Source organism: Vipera ursinii, assembly GCF_947247035.1.
Source record: "Vipera ursinii genome assembly, chromosome: 2".
Classification (NCBI taxonomy): Eukaryota; Metazoa; Chordata; class Lepidosauria; order Squamata; family Viperidae; genus Vipera; species Vipera ursinii.
In genome coordinates, this window is record NC_139513.1 from 224,913,594 (window position 1) to 224,928,838 (window position 15,245).

At 39.9% G+C, this 15,245-nt stretch overlaps 1 protein-coding gene across 1 annotated transcript in view; it reads right to left on the reverse strand.

Moving 5' to 3' along the window:
• KANK1 (KN motif and ankyrin repeat domains 1) overlaps window positions 1-10,994 on the reverse strand; it is a 26,759-nt gene extending 15,765 nt beyond the window's left edge. Inside the window, exons 1-4 of the mRNA XM_083352529.1 lie at window positions 8,719-10,994; window positions 3,638-3,796; window positions 2,077-2,179; window positions 922-1,143 (exon numbers count right to left, since the gene is read on the reverse strand). Of these exons, the coding sequence (XP_083208655.1) occupies window positions 922-1,143; window positions 2,077-2,179; window positions 3,638-3,796; window positions 8,719-10,939 (2,705 nt within the window). The 5' untranslated portion in view covers window positions 10,940-10,994. The remainder of the gene's footprint in view (window positions 1-921; window positions 1,144-2,076; window positions 2,180-3,637; window positions 3,797-8,718) is intronic.
• Between the last annotated feature and the right edge of the window lie 4,251 nt (window positions 10,995-15,245).

Consider the following 15,245-nt stretch of genomic DNA (forward strand, 5'->3'; position numbering starts at 1 on the left):
TCAGGACATTCAAGCCGTAATTACCTAAGTCTGGCATGAACTAGACAGATGATCATCTTTTGAGGATCATATTTTCAACAACACCGGATGAATTAGGTATTTTTTCCAGCCCTATGGTTGTATAAACTCTGGATGCGACACCTTTACAGCCACTCTGGCATTACTTGGATGGCTTCCTAGGAATTTTTGCTCTGCGTCATTGTATTTACATTTCAGGATCCCCATCCTTCCATTTCACCCTACACTCTATTTAACATCATCACAACGCTACTGAGCAAAATCATTCATATATTTAAAGTCAATAGGTACCAAATTGTATGAAATTATTTCTCCTTTTCATCAAATCCACAGGTGGGAATTTAAGTTCTGAACTAGCACCAGGCTGCATTAATGGACTAGTTAATGGCCAATAAACTAAAATACAACCTGAACAGTTGATCTTTTTGATGGGATTGCTGGGCAAGCCCAAGTTATGCTGATTATATAAGTTAGTGAATGCATGTACTAAACCTCAACATTGGCCTGATATATTGACTCTACCACAATACAGATTATTTCTCTGTTTAAGTAGTCAAGAATAACAATCTCAAAAAAAAAATTGGAGCTTTCACTGCTCTCAAATACTCCATATTCCTGTTAACACAGTGACTTCTATGTGCATTATGAGCGAGGTTAAAGGACTGCTGGTAGTTTTCAACTTTCTGAATTTTGTATTTACAAAGACATTTCAGTATCTGTTTTTCTGTCCAGTAAACATGCAGCAAGTTGGAAGCTTAAACTTTTGTTTTGTGAATGCAGGCCTTAAGTTGCTTAGCCAAAAAAAAAAAGTTAAAAATATCAGCCCATTGAGAACTATTACGAGAAATTTTAGATAATCAAAACATGTTCCAATTTCTGCATTATGCAGAAAATACATCATACCTCTCACGGATTTTTACTTCCTCAGGTTCAGGCTCCTGAACATGCATTATTTCTTCTGCTTGAACAGACTGAACATCTTTTCTGTTTAATCCATGCTTTTGTTCCCTTTCAAGTACACTGGAATTTTCAATCTGAACATAATCATTCCCAACACATTCATCGTCAGACTCTGAAGAGGAACTCTCTTCCGAACTGGAATCATCACTCGATGTGGTTTCATACCTAGGAGATAAAATGGCTTTTATTAATGTACCATTAAATACATATTCAGAATTAAAGCAACTAGTTTTCTATACCCTGGCTTTCTCCAGTTTAGTGCCTTACAGATTATACTAGCCTTGGGAAGTGTCAGCGCTTTGAGATTGTCCAGATTGAGAAACAGACTCCAAAAAAAGACTAGAAGTAGGCTTTACTGATACATTGATAGGCCATATTAATAGAACCTTGCAAGTGGACCGTCTTTTCTACTTCAATGAGGGAGGATTTAGTGTAAGTTTCTTCCTAAAACTACCTCCTTTCTCCAGAATTTGAGGTATGCCTCTGACCCTTTTGTTTTTGTAACAGCTTCTAAATATTTCTCTTTCATGGCTACACTAGGTTTCCAAACTCTAGTTTGTTTATATTTTAATTGGAAAAGTACCTGGAAATCTGGCACTTTTTCCACAGTGTTTTAAAAGTTCATTCCTCAACAGGCAAAGCAATGGCCATTTGTTCCCTGAGAATATATGTTTGAGAAAACCCATTTTATTTCTAAAATTACAGCTTCTCTGTTGGGAGATGTTGAAGTGGAGGATAAAGTGAAGGATGGTTTCATTGTTAAGAAATTCTCAAAAATCTTAACTAAAACAAGCTATGATTAAAACATTTCACTCCCAAAATATTGTTGCTGAAGATCAGGAAAACTAGAACTAGTACTACTATGGAACTACTATGTTCAGATAAAGATATAAAGGACCATCTCAACATCTCTTGTGGGGAGAAAATAAGACTGAAAAGATACCATTGTACAAAATTTGGATTTCACTGAAATGATGTGTCTTGGAGCAAATGATTTACGATATAGTTTATGGTCAAGTATCAGTTTATGACTATAATTTTACTTCTATAGACTTGGAAGACAGAACAAAATTTAATTTTAGAACTGTAAGCTCTTACCCTCCATTTATACCCACAAATTGCAAATTCTTCTTTGTATTCTCATCTTTTTTCCCGTCTTTTTTCTTCATGATGGACTTCAACATACCATCATTTGCACACACTACCGAAAAAAGTACAGCAATTATCTTAACAACGACTAGTATCAATACTGTCAATATGCTGATGTTAAGCTATTCTGGCCAATGACAACTTTAAAAAATGCAATAAACTCATGGACAGAGAGTTCAGATCTCCCACACACCACAGCTGGGCCATATGGTCAAGCGGCCTATCCTAGTTGTACTTCCACCTTAGAGCATTGTTACATATATTATTCATGCAAGGGATGGAAATCCACATATGAAAACATCATGGCCAAGCTTTGGAAGTTTGATGGTACTAGCCTCCTCCCCACTCACATGTTCATTTAATATCTTTACAATGGCCTTGAAATTTTAGCAGGGTTTTCTTTAGGGGAGGAGAGTGTTCATATCAGGGCTGGGGCCATTGTAATGTCCCAGGGAAAAAATATTCTGTAAGGCAGGGGCTACAACAGAAAAAAACCTTGTCTTCCGGTTCCTGTCAATTGATACTCTGTGGCTGATGGGATCTGCAGTATGCCCAATGTCAGAAGTGATTACCCACTGCTTCTTCCTAGGGCTGAGAGTGAGTGACTGGTCTAATGTTACCCAGATGATTTGTGCCTCAGGTTGGATTACAACTCACAGTCTCCTGGTTTCTAATCTGGTATCTTAACAAGGAGGTTATGCGGAGAGAAGTTTTTCCATGCACCAGAGGGTGCATGTTTTAGTGTGCTGCCTGCATCTCGCAGGTGGGGCTTTGCTTGTTTGTGTGTACCGGTTGCTGGCATGCTGTGGCCTGATACTGGTCCGTGGACCGGGGGTTGAGATCCCTGTCTTAATTGTTATACCAAACTGACTCTCTAGTCATTAGCAATAAACTAAATTATTTTTCTTAGGTATATAGTCCCCTATGGAGTTTTTAAAAATTGAGCATAGAGTTTGAACATGCTTCCAAGATTATTAAAATAATTCCTGAGTATAAATTACATAGCCAACTTTCCAACCAATATCTTTTTTGTAAAATAATTCCTGAACCATATCATAAAAAGGCAATTAAATGCCAATTGAAATGCGTGTTCAAAACTGTGCATAGGACCATATACAAGATAACCAGGCAGATGCAATAAATCAAGAACAAAGGTGAAAGAAGCTATGGATATACATAAAATACGCTTTCATTAACAAAATGCATACTAATTTCCCAACACACATCATAAGCTATTGAGATGCATTAGACAAGATAGTATCCTATGTATATACCCTTTTTTCAATATTTCAATATTCAAATTTTAATCAGCAATTTTTTTGGGGGGGGGGCAGAGACCAAATATATTAAAACCACTCAAGTATAAGCATAATTCTCCATAGACCAATTACAATTTTCCTACATGACCTAAGTTTTGTACCATTTCACTTGAAAACTATACTAGGAAATGACCGACCCATTTAAAAAAAAATAACATAACCAGAGCAAATGATAGTATAACAAGAATTACCATAAAGCCCAGAAGCAAGCTGGTCATCTGTAAGATTAATTGAAGATAATGTGCTATCCTGGGAAGTCAAAATCTTTTGGTCCTGTTTCATTCCATTGATTGCAGTCTTTTCCTCATTTATGGTCCCGATTTCCTGCCCCAGGTTCAGTTTTGAAGAGCCTGGAATTAGATGGGAATTACTGAGTTGCCTTGTGGAACCAAATACCTTACACTGGAAAAGAAAGGCATTACTAAACAGTATTTTGCCAAATAAAAATGCTTTTGGTTAGTATTTCTTCTATACACAAATTCAAACCTTCCAATATTTGAGACATGGCTAGCTAAATTCTGGGAGTTGAAGTCCACAGGTCTTAAAGTTGCCAAGGTTAGATACTCCTGGTGTATAGTATTTGTTAAAATGATTTCTACTTGAAAATCTTGAGAGCCACAGTCATCTTGAGTTAGTAAAAGTAACCTTCCTGTTTTTGTTTCTAACGAGGGGCAGAAGTAACGTATTTTTCACATGCAAACATACAAATAACCATATAAATAAATTAATAAATACCATCTCATTTTTTCAGACACTATAAGGGAGGCACATGACCTCAAAACAATTTCAGATGGTAACATTTGAAACTTTATTATTTTTTAAAACTTTTTTTTAAAAAAAAAAACCCAAATTCATTAAAATGTGAAAAATTATTACATAGGACAGCTGTTTTACATCTTTTAATGCAACCCACACAGTACAGCTTGTTTACTTGAATGTTTATCATCAAGAAGCTACAGTATGAGAACCAGAGTGGGTTGAAATAAGTAATACGATTTAAAAAATACTTCAGTCAATCTTCCGTCGTAAGGATAACATTGAACGTTAAGGAGATGCGATATGCCTTTTTCATATTGATTATAATTATTTCTAGTTTCTTCTTGTAGAAGTATCTGTGGCATACCGTAAAAGGCTACATTGGAAAGTAAAGTAAGGGATTATAGCAAATAATATAGTGAAATGGAGCAGAATGCCAATTCCTAGTTGTAGAGCACTTCCTGGAAGACACTAAAAGCAGCTGGAGAAGTTGAATTTATCTCACATACTTTCCCCCCATCAATAAGTGGCAGAACCATTCATCAATTTTGTTTTGCTTTTTCATTTAGTTCAATGTCCTAAACAATTGCAGATGGATAACAAGAAGTTTCCACTGCAGTTACTTCCTTACCAGGAAAAAGGAAAACATTTTCAGGATTATAGGAATGCAACTGCAAAACAGTCCCAGATTGCAAAAGATCTTGGATGCTTGTTTGACACATGAAGCTACTGTTCTATAATAGCCTTTAATTTAAGTGTGAGGTCTGGGAGAAAAAAAAAGAAGAAAACTACAGCTACAGATAATGTTTTCAGTATTCAAGGAATTGTTTTGGGTACATTTGACCAAAGGAAAGAAAGCAGTTTTTTTTTCTTGCTCAGATTTTAAAATGAAAAGCCTACACAGCTCCTTAAATCCTGTTCTTAAAAACTGCTTTATAAAATCTTTACCAAACTACTGGTTTTCATCATCAAATTAAGTAAGAAACAGGAGAAACAAAAACAACAGAAGTCAAGTACTGAACAAATCAGTAAAGTATTATTTTGGCTTTAAACTAACACATTGTTTACATAATACTCCTGTATTAAAAGTGATGGCATTTATATAAGAGTAAAGTTTGCATTTGTATTTTTGGAAAGTATGAGAAATTAAGAGAAACGGCCCAATAGCAGCTGATCCATGTTTTTAGCTCTACGGAGATAAAAGTCTCAATAACCATATCTGGGTTAACAAAAATCCCACCTATTTATTACTTTAAAGTGGGTTTCTTCTCCTTGGAAAACTTTTCCTTGTGTATTAGTATTTGGGGGCAACCTCATGTATAAAATCATGTGTAAGTTATTAATCATAATCTTTGTGTAGTATAAACCATTTCTTCAATTAGGGCAGAGGCCATATAAACATAAAGACTAAATTAAGTAACAGTGATTAAAATCAATTGCTTGTAAAAGAAGGCATTCTTTTCATCAAGATTGATATTCCATGAAGACATCCCGACACAAACCACTCTCAGGCACACAACCCTCTCTTTCATACAAAAACACAAACATTATTCTCTCTCCTTTCAGCAAAAACCGCAACCGAATAGATTGTTGGATGAAGACAGAATAAGGCAGGGGTGTCAAACTCAATTTCATTGAGGGCCGCATCAGCATTGCGGTTGCCCTCAGGGGGCCAGGTGGGTATGGCCAGGGTGGGTGTGGCCTACTGGGTGGGCGTGGCTAGAGTGCGTATGGCCTACTGGGTGGGCATGGCCAGCTCTACATGTTCACATCAAGGCTGCCTATGGGGGCCTGGGCAGGAGTGGGACAGATCTGAGGGTCTCTGGCAGAAGGAGGGTCTCTGGGCCAGGGCCAAAGCAGTGGGGGCCGTTCCCTCACTGTTTACAGGATGGCTTCGCGGGCCACATGAAACCACTTCGTGGGCCGGATCTGGCCCCCGGGCCTTGTGTTTGACATGTCTGGAATAAGGGAAAAGAGCTAGAACACTGAGAGAAGAATGTGAAAAGGGAGAACAATATTAAATAGAAATACAGGTAGTCCTTGACTTACAATCACTCGTTTAGTGACCGTTCAAAGTTACAGTGGCACTGGAAAAAGTGACTTACGACCGTTTTTCACTTACAACTTTTGCCGCATCCCCGTGGTCACATGAACAAAATTTGGACGCTTGGTAACTGGCTCATGTTTACGATGGTTGCAGTGTGTCTTGGGGTCATGGGATCACTTTTTGCAACATTATGACAAACGAAGTCAAACGGGGAAGCCAGATTCACTGAACAACCATATTACTCACTTAACTGCAGTGACTCACTTAACCACTGTGGAAGGAAAGGTCGTAAAATGGGGCCAAATAATTCACTTAACAACTGTCTTGCCTAGCAACAGAACTTCTGGGCTCAATTGTGGTCATAAGTCAAGGGCTAACTGTAAGATGAAATAAAAAAATAATAATTGGGAGTTGGAAGAAAATAAAGCCTGTGGAATATGATTGACTGCAATGAAAGACAGAAGGAAAAACCATTGCCATTTTCTAAAAACCATTTTAGAAAAATGCAGGTGAAATCTAGAATGGAGAAGGCTCACAGCAGCCCCAACTTTCTAGAATCCTGATTCTCAGTGAGGTAGAAATGACTTTTCTTTTTAGATCAGGAGTCTCTAACCTTAGCAACTTTTAAGACTTGTGGACTTCAACTCCCAGAATTCCCCAGCCAGCTTTAAGTCCACAAGTCAAAGGTGCAAAGGTTGGAACCCTTGCTTTAGATAGCACCTGCCACTATTCTGAGACCGCAGATGTTCTTCGCCATCTGAAAGCAATTATTTTAGGGGGAAAAAACCTCTCCTTCCCCTTTCTCCTGAATACTGTGGCTCCTGTAACCAAAGTTGGCTTTAAGAAAAAAAGAGGCAGTGCTACAAAGATGTTGTTAAAGGGGTTCTTCTAAAGGAAGACGAGGCAATTATTAGTTCTCTCTGCTAGGAGGAATCATACAAAAACCTAGACTGCTTCTAATGCTGTACAATATTTTGTGCAGGCATATATTATTAATTAAATACAAAAAATTACAGACAGTGACCTGCATCTCTTCTCTCTTAAAAAAGGTAAAGGTTCCCCCGCACACGCGTGCTAGTTGTTTCCGTCTCTAGGGGCTGGTGCTCATCTCCGTTTCAAAGCCGAAGAGCCAGCGCTTGTCCGAAGACGTCTCCGTGGTCATGTGGCCGGCATGACTAGACGCCAAAGGCGCACGGAACGCTGTTACCTTCCCACCGTAGTGGTCCCTATTTTTCTACTTGCATTTTTACGTGCTTTCGAACTGCTAGGTTGGCAGAAGCTGGGATGAGTAACAGGTGCTCACTCTGTTACACGGCACTCGGGATTCAACCCGCCATACTGCCGACCATCCGATCGACAAGCTCAGCGTCCTAACCCACTGAGCCACTGCTTCATTTCATTTCATTTCATTTATTATATTTGTATACCGCCCTTCTCCCGAAGGACTCAGGGCGGTGAACAGGGCACATATAAAAATACAGAATACAAAAATAAAAAAGAATTAAATAAGAGCCCGAGCTAAAAACAGTAGAATAATATAAAAATCCCCAATAAAAACCCCAGCACATCCCCCATCAGGCCAGGCCAGCTTGTTCAAATAGGTAGGTCTTCAGACCGCGTCAGAAGGAGCGAAGGTCAGGTGCCGCTTCCCTTCTTCTTCTCTCTTACACAAATACTAACATTTGGCATTAACAGTTTGTACCTGTATTTAGAACATGACTTTGAAAACATCATTTTTTAAAAAAATAAATAGCAGTGTTTCAGATAAATTCATGCCATTATGGGAATTTGGAAATTTGGAAAGACAAGGGGAACAAATATTGCAGAAGTGCAGAGTGTAATTACATCCTGCCCTTATAGCATGCTACATCATCTTCTAGATCAAGGGTGTCAAACTGCCGGCCCGTGGGCCAGATGCGTCACGCAGAAGCCATGCCCACCGCAGCTCCAACAAGAAAAAGTCGAGATATGTCGTGACACATCACGTGACACGGCGAGTTTGACACCCCTGTTCTAGATCTTCTTGAAATATTTTCTAAATAAAGGTGAAATCCATTTTTTTTTGCTAACTTAAATATCATGTATTGATACCATTGGTAACTAGTCTATGTCATCTCTATTATTCAAACATATGAGAGCTGTGCTGATTTATGATAGCCAAAAATCATGACAGGACTAGTAGACCCCTTCCAGCTAACCAATTTTATTAAAAGGTATAAAGCACTGGGTGGCTGTAGCTCACAATATTTTATGCTTGTAAAAAAAGATTAGCTGGAAAAGGGCTATCATACTCCTTCTTGTTGTTTTGAGAGAGAAGGAAAGATATTTAGTGATCTTCTGAAGAATCAAACAATAGCATTCCTAATTCTCAGACACTATACTAAGGAGCTGCAAAGCCCCATACATTCAGAAGCTGCAGCTTAAGGCAGACTGCTCTACAACAGCTCAGACTCAATAAACTCTGCCTACCTGTAGTAGTAGGTTTGTCCATGCATTGTTTTGGTACTTCTAGGCTGCGCAGTTCCTCTGTGCTTGCATATTTCATGACTGTGTTGATAGATGATAGAGTGCTGATGAGCTGCGAATTGAGAGAACCTATTTGTGAGTGAGGTTCTCCAAAAGCTTCTGCAAGTTCAGCATAATTTTCGGCAAGGAGCATCTGCTGTTCTTGAACAAGCTTTTGAACACGTTCAATGTAATGGTCCAGGCCAGTCCTTATTTCGGGCAGAGGAAATGCATTCTCGGTGTCGGGGTTCCCTGAATCATCCATAGCATCATCCCCAACACCAATGCTTCTTGTACTGGGTGGCGCAAGAGAAACTGGTGGTGGACCACAGGCAATGTTTCTCACTTTTAATCCAACTAGATAGTTCTCATGAATACTGATCTGCCCTACTCCACAGTCTTTGGTCTTTGTTAGAGAAGATTTATCAAAGCTAGCAGTGGTAGAAAGCAAAGTTCCTATACCAATGGAACGGGTTTTAGCAGCAGTATTTACATCCTTAACCCTACCATCTCCGACAGCCACCGTCTTCAACTCCACAGCCACAGTGTTTGTCTGCTTATCAGAAGTGCTCAATAAAGTATTGGTGCTGGAATCTGTCAAAGTAGTCATTTCTGTGTTGGTGAATCCATCAGCCTTTTCTAATACTGTATTGGTTCCTTGGTTAATTGTACAAGGCACTGCCATGATTCCAGAATTGGCTCTGCAAGCAGTCTCTGTGTTTGTGCTGCAAGATGTGGTCTTTTTAGGAGGACAGAATGTCAGATCCAAAGAGTCTCTACTGCCAAGTGACCATACTTCCTTGAGTTGTGGTTCTGTCTTATGCAGGCTTAGGCTGTCCACTAATTCCTCTGTATTGACTCCGGCTTCGCAGAAGCTAATTTCTGTGCCCACACATTTATTGTGGGTCTCAACATAACTCCCAATGCTACGATCACACATTTCATTCCTTTCTTTCACAATCCACCAATTCATGGGAACATCTGGCCCCACAGCTGAACTCTGCAACATAGGCCTACACAATACACCAATGCTACTCATCTGGGGACTGTTCCCTACACATGAATCAACAATATCCACGTGATTCCCCACCATTTGGTCTCTCGTTTGGATTACTGTGCCTACTGCTTTGCTGAAGACAAGGGGCTGTGCCATTAATGCCTTGTCTGCTTTTTTCCTAGATCCAGCTGCCTGAAGCTCATGCTTTAATTTGATCATCTCCCTGTCGTAAGTAGCTTCCCTCAACTGAACCTCCAGCCGGTAGATTTTCTCTTTAAGGGATTCAATCATCTGATGCTGAAGTTCTATCTCTCTCTCAGCTTCAGTAGACAGACCAAGCATTTCTTCTGATACCCCAGCAATAAAATCTTTAGTCTTCAGATCTGTTCCCACTGCTACATCCCTGCATGCCCTCAAAGCTCTGCTATATACCACAATATCATTCATACTTTCATCTGCACCAACAGCAATCGACCTATTCTCTTTTGCTACATTTGCTCGATTGCCTCGCATAGAGGGACTATCGTAATTGCTGTCCTGGATCTTTTTCTCCAGGGCTTGCACTTCAGCAGTCAACTGCCTGAACTCTTCTACCTGCTCTGTACTATGCCCTACATTCCCCGTATCTTCTTCACAGTCTATGTAAAGCTCCCCTCCTCCTCTGACAGAAGAGAGCTGCTTCCACTGCTCTGCATTTCCTGCACTGTAAGATCTCTTTCTGAAAGTGCCTGTGTCATTCTGATTGACCATTCTTTGGCTTTTGAGCTTTGCCACCAGCTGCCTTTTCTCCTCCTGAAGTACTGAGATCTTAACCTGGAGTACAGGGATGGTTTTGACTTGCTCCTCCAGTTCCTTGAGATGTTTGAGGGCAATAGCCATTTGTTCCCTGATGTGTTGTAGGTGCACCGGGCTCACATTAGTCACGGGTGTTGATACTCCTGAACTCAAGGGGCTATGCCGAATAGAACTGCCCAAGGAGGAGGCCAAATAAAGATTACAATCTCCATTGCCTTGATAGCCATTCTGAAATTGCTGGCACATCTGATTCTGGCTACTGGATCCTACAAAAGAAGGAAGTGAGCCGGTTGAGCCAGTGGCTCCAAAACTGGAAAGCCTAGGCCTCCGAGTTTCTCCAGGGATGGGTTGCATTGCAATTTTCTCCTGCTCCAATCTCCTACGTGTTTCCATGAGAGTTTTTGTAACTCGAAGGTTATGTCTAGGCAGCTGTGGCGAAGGAGGAAGTAATGGTTTGCTTTCAGGGATAGTTAGGAAGCTTGGAGAGGCTTCAAATGCCAAGGATGGCCTTGCAGAAGTTGTCCCTGCTAATTGGCTTTGGGCTGTAAAAAGTAAAGATGAATGTTTGTTTTCATCACTGTTGGATGAAGAGAGAGATTCATTTGATGTCCATCCACTGTACTGATTCGAAGCGATTTTGACAGTAGCAAAAGGTGGTGTCACTTTCCGCTTCTTCTGAATGTTCAATTTTTTAATAGTATTTCCCTTCTGTATATCTTCCACATACTTGAGAAAGTCCAGATCAAGCTGGTAGCCGTAAGGTGTTTCCACAAAATAGGGATCTTTCTGAATTTTGTCATCCTCCCCATTTATGGCATTTTCTTCATTTTCTAAAAGAAGGGGGGAAAAACAATGTAAAATTTAAAATCTTACCAGGAGTTAAAAATATAGAGATGCTGTTCAAATACCAGAACCAGTATATCATACTCTCCTGGGGAATGCACTACATGTCTTGAATCAGTTTTTAGCGTAGACTCACGTTTCACGTTAAGATTGTGTCATCTAATTATAAGATACGAAGTAAATGCATGCATTTGAGATGGGTTTGCATATAACCATTTAAAAATATCACTGCTTATAATTAGTATCTGATAGTTCTGTATTGTTCTATAATGAAAGGTGAGATGGCCCTGTGTTCTGTAGCAGACTATGTCAATACACACACACACACACACACACACACACACACACACACACACACAACATTCCTAAATTTGTAAATGGTAAAACAGCCAGCAGAGATTTAACTCAATGTACAAAAAATATAAAAGCAAAACAATACAAAGGAACACTGATTCCCTGTTTAGGAACACTTTCATGTATGATTGTCCATGCTACTACTTTCATATTCTTATAGCATGCACACAATTTACAAGACAGTCTAAAATATCTCTGTTGAAACAGAAACTGCCAGCTCAAATGTCAGGACAGGATAGCTTCCTGCCGTCACAGGAGACACATGTTTCAGCAAAGCATTTTAAATTAAACTACAATCAATCTACAGTGTGCCGTCAAAAAGAGCACTTATGCCTAGGCGTGCAGTAAGAGTTGCTCCTCGCCCCCTCCACCACATTTCCCAGCCTAGACACACAATAAAAGTCTGTAAGCCCGACAGCAGTATTTTCATTTAATTAATATTACCTTTCCATTTCTGTTTTTGAGTCTGCACATATTTCTGTCCAAAGTCTACCAGGCTTTGGAATATTTCCTGCAATCATAGTTCCATACGTCACAGAAACTCTTTGCTTGCAAAATCCCTCTCTCTCAACTTGCTCATTCTTCATCCCATAAAGGGAAAAAAGTTTCCAGCATGAGTATAAATAAACAGATCACAAACTTTCATAGGCTAAGCATTCACCAATGACTTTATATTTTTGTTCTGCACTAGGGAAGGCCCTCCTCTCCCCCCCCCATATTTCCTTTTTCCATTCCTTTTTGGTACAAAGCTAGTTTTTTAATGGCTTGGCCACTTTAAAAATTCACGGTCCTGTAGTTTTCATTATTTTTATTAAAAATGGCAATGTTAAGGATGACCTATTTTGATTTGTCGTGAAAAGAGGTAGTGCCTTAAAATTTTAAGGCAACCAAGCAAACATTTAGAACATAGAACAAGGTAGGAAGGGAGCTTGGAGATCTTCTAGTTCATGGGTAGGCAACCTTGGCTCTTTTATGACACGTAGACTTCAACTCCCAGAATTCCTGAGTCAGCTATGCTGAGGGGAAAGGGAGAGGTTTCCATGCTGAGCCATGCTGGCTCAGGAATTCTGGGAGTTGAAGTCCACGAGTCATAAAAGAGCCAAGGTTGCCTACCCCTGTTCTAGTCCAACACCCAGCTCAAGCAGGAGACCTTACACCAGACATGTCAAACACAAGGCCCGGGGGCCGGATCCGGCCCGCGAAGTGGTTTCATGCAGCCCGCGAAGCCATCCTGGAAACAGTGAGGGAACGGCCCCCACTGCCTTGGCCCTGGCCCAGAGACCCTCCTTCTGCCAGAGACCCTCAGATCTGTCCCACTCCTGCCCAGGCCCCCATAGGCACCCTTGATGCGAACGATGTAGAGCTGGCCACGCCCACCCAATAGGCCATACACACTCTAGCCACGCCCACCCAGTAGGCCACGCCCACCCAGGCCACACCCGCCTGGCCCCTTGAGGGCAACCGCAATGCTGATGCGGCCCTCAATGAAATTGAGTTTGACACCCGTCTTACACCATTCATTATGTTGTAAGTTCCCTATAAAAACAGATGTCTGAGCAATCAACCAGCAATTGATTAATGAATAAAATGCAAATAATAAAGGTTATATTTTGTGTGGCCACTCACCTTCTTCTGAGGGGAGGCTCAGAGGGGAGGACTGAAGATAAGCACACTCTGTGCCCCCACCTAATCACATTTTCATTTAATAAATATTACTTTAGACCAGGGGTGTCAAACTCAATTTCATTGAGGGCCCCATCAGCATGGTGGTTGCCCTCAGGGGGCCGGGTGGGTGTGGCCTGTGTGGGCGTGGCCTACTGGGTGGGCGTGGCTAGAGTGCGTATGGCCTACTGGGTGGACGTGGCCAGCTCTACATCGTTGGCATCAAGGGTGCCAATGGGGGCCTGGGCAGGAGTGGGACAGAGCTGAGGGTCTCTGGCAGAAGGAGGGTCTCTGGGCCAGGGCCAAGGCAGTGGGGGCCGTTCCCTCACTGTTTTCAAGATGGCTTCATGGGCCACATGAAACCACTTTGCGGGCCGGATCTGGCCCCCAGGCCTTGTGTTTGACATGTCTGCTTTAGACCTTTTCTCTATCCAAGCCTTTAGTAAGTGATTCAAAATGCCATTTGCCATTCTTAGAGAACCAAATTTAAAAACAATGAAGTTGTTCCTAAAAAGAAAATTCTCACATACTTATATAGATGTTTCCAGTGACATTTCTCCAGCTTGTCATGTGGGAAAACATTTACATGCAAAATTAAATTAAGTCAGTGTACTTAGTATTATAACTCATATATTTTATGATAATTTACCTCTTATTTGACATACAAAATCACAATTTTTTTTGGAGGAAGTATTGCTGTAAGGTGTACACTCTTAGCTTGATCTACATCAAGGCTGCATGCAAACATCATGCCTGGTACCCATAAACATTTTCAAGTAGAATAAGGATGTTACCCTCTTATCTTTTGTGCACTGATGTTAAAAAAGCATCAGTGACTAGAAGAACTGAACAACCTATATCTTAGGGACCACACATAAATTTGGCTCATGCTTAGCAATATTCTGAGTCTTGTCTAATTGTTCCAAAGTAGAAAGTATACAAAAACTACAGGGCAAGCCATAAATTAGGTTCAGCACAAAAAACACAAAACCTTAACATCTTCCCCTAAACACATTTTTTTTGACACTGCACCACTGTGTGATACAGCCTTTCCTACTCTACCTCATTTTTTTCTAATTGCAATCCACCTTGCTTTAAAGATCATTAACACAAATGAGAGTTATATTATAAAATAAAATCCACACCAAGTAATTCACACTATTGAAGTATGTCAAACAGCATGGAAGTGACCATATAATCACCAAGAATCAGATTTGCCATGAGGGAATCTTTACCTTAATTTGATAACTGCGCTTAAATTCTCAAGCAAAAAAATGTATCCCACAGCAATAAAATATGAATTCACTTGTTAAAAATGCATGAAAAAAGTCTTCAAGAAAATGATTTAGAAAATTTGATGCAAGTCCATTGAATTAAAATATTCAAATTCTTGAAAAACTAGGAATGCGTGCTTCCTGTTATGACAATCATATTGTCAAACCTGTTACAGTAATAATATATTTTGGATTACAGATCATGTTTTGTTTATCTTAAATCTCTCATATTGTGCTTTGTGTCATAGTTTAATGAATTAATATCAGGATGAACTATATTGTTTTTCTTACAAAATTGCAGTCATTTTTACTGAATCAAACAATTCAAGTGCTAAAACTTCATTTCATTTGTTTATGTTAACATTACTCTAATGAATCCTCTCTTAATTCATTAGAAATTTAATGCCTAGGCAAAATAATTTGCTTTTAAAGGGTTTTATTTACATAAATACTTTTTTATAAGTAGTTCCTGCTTACTCATTTCTCCCTTTCTCAAATTAAAAAAGGTTTACTAATGAAACTCAGATTGCTTATCTGTGTCACAAGTCACAAACAACAGACCTTCT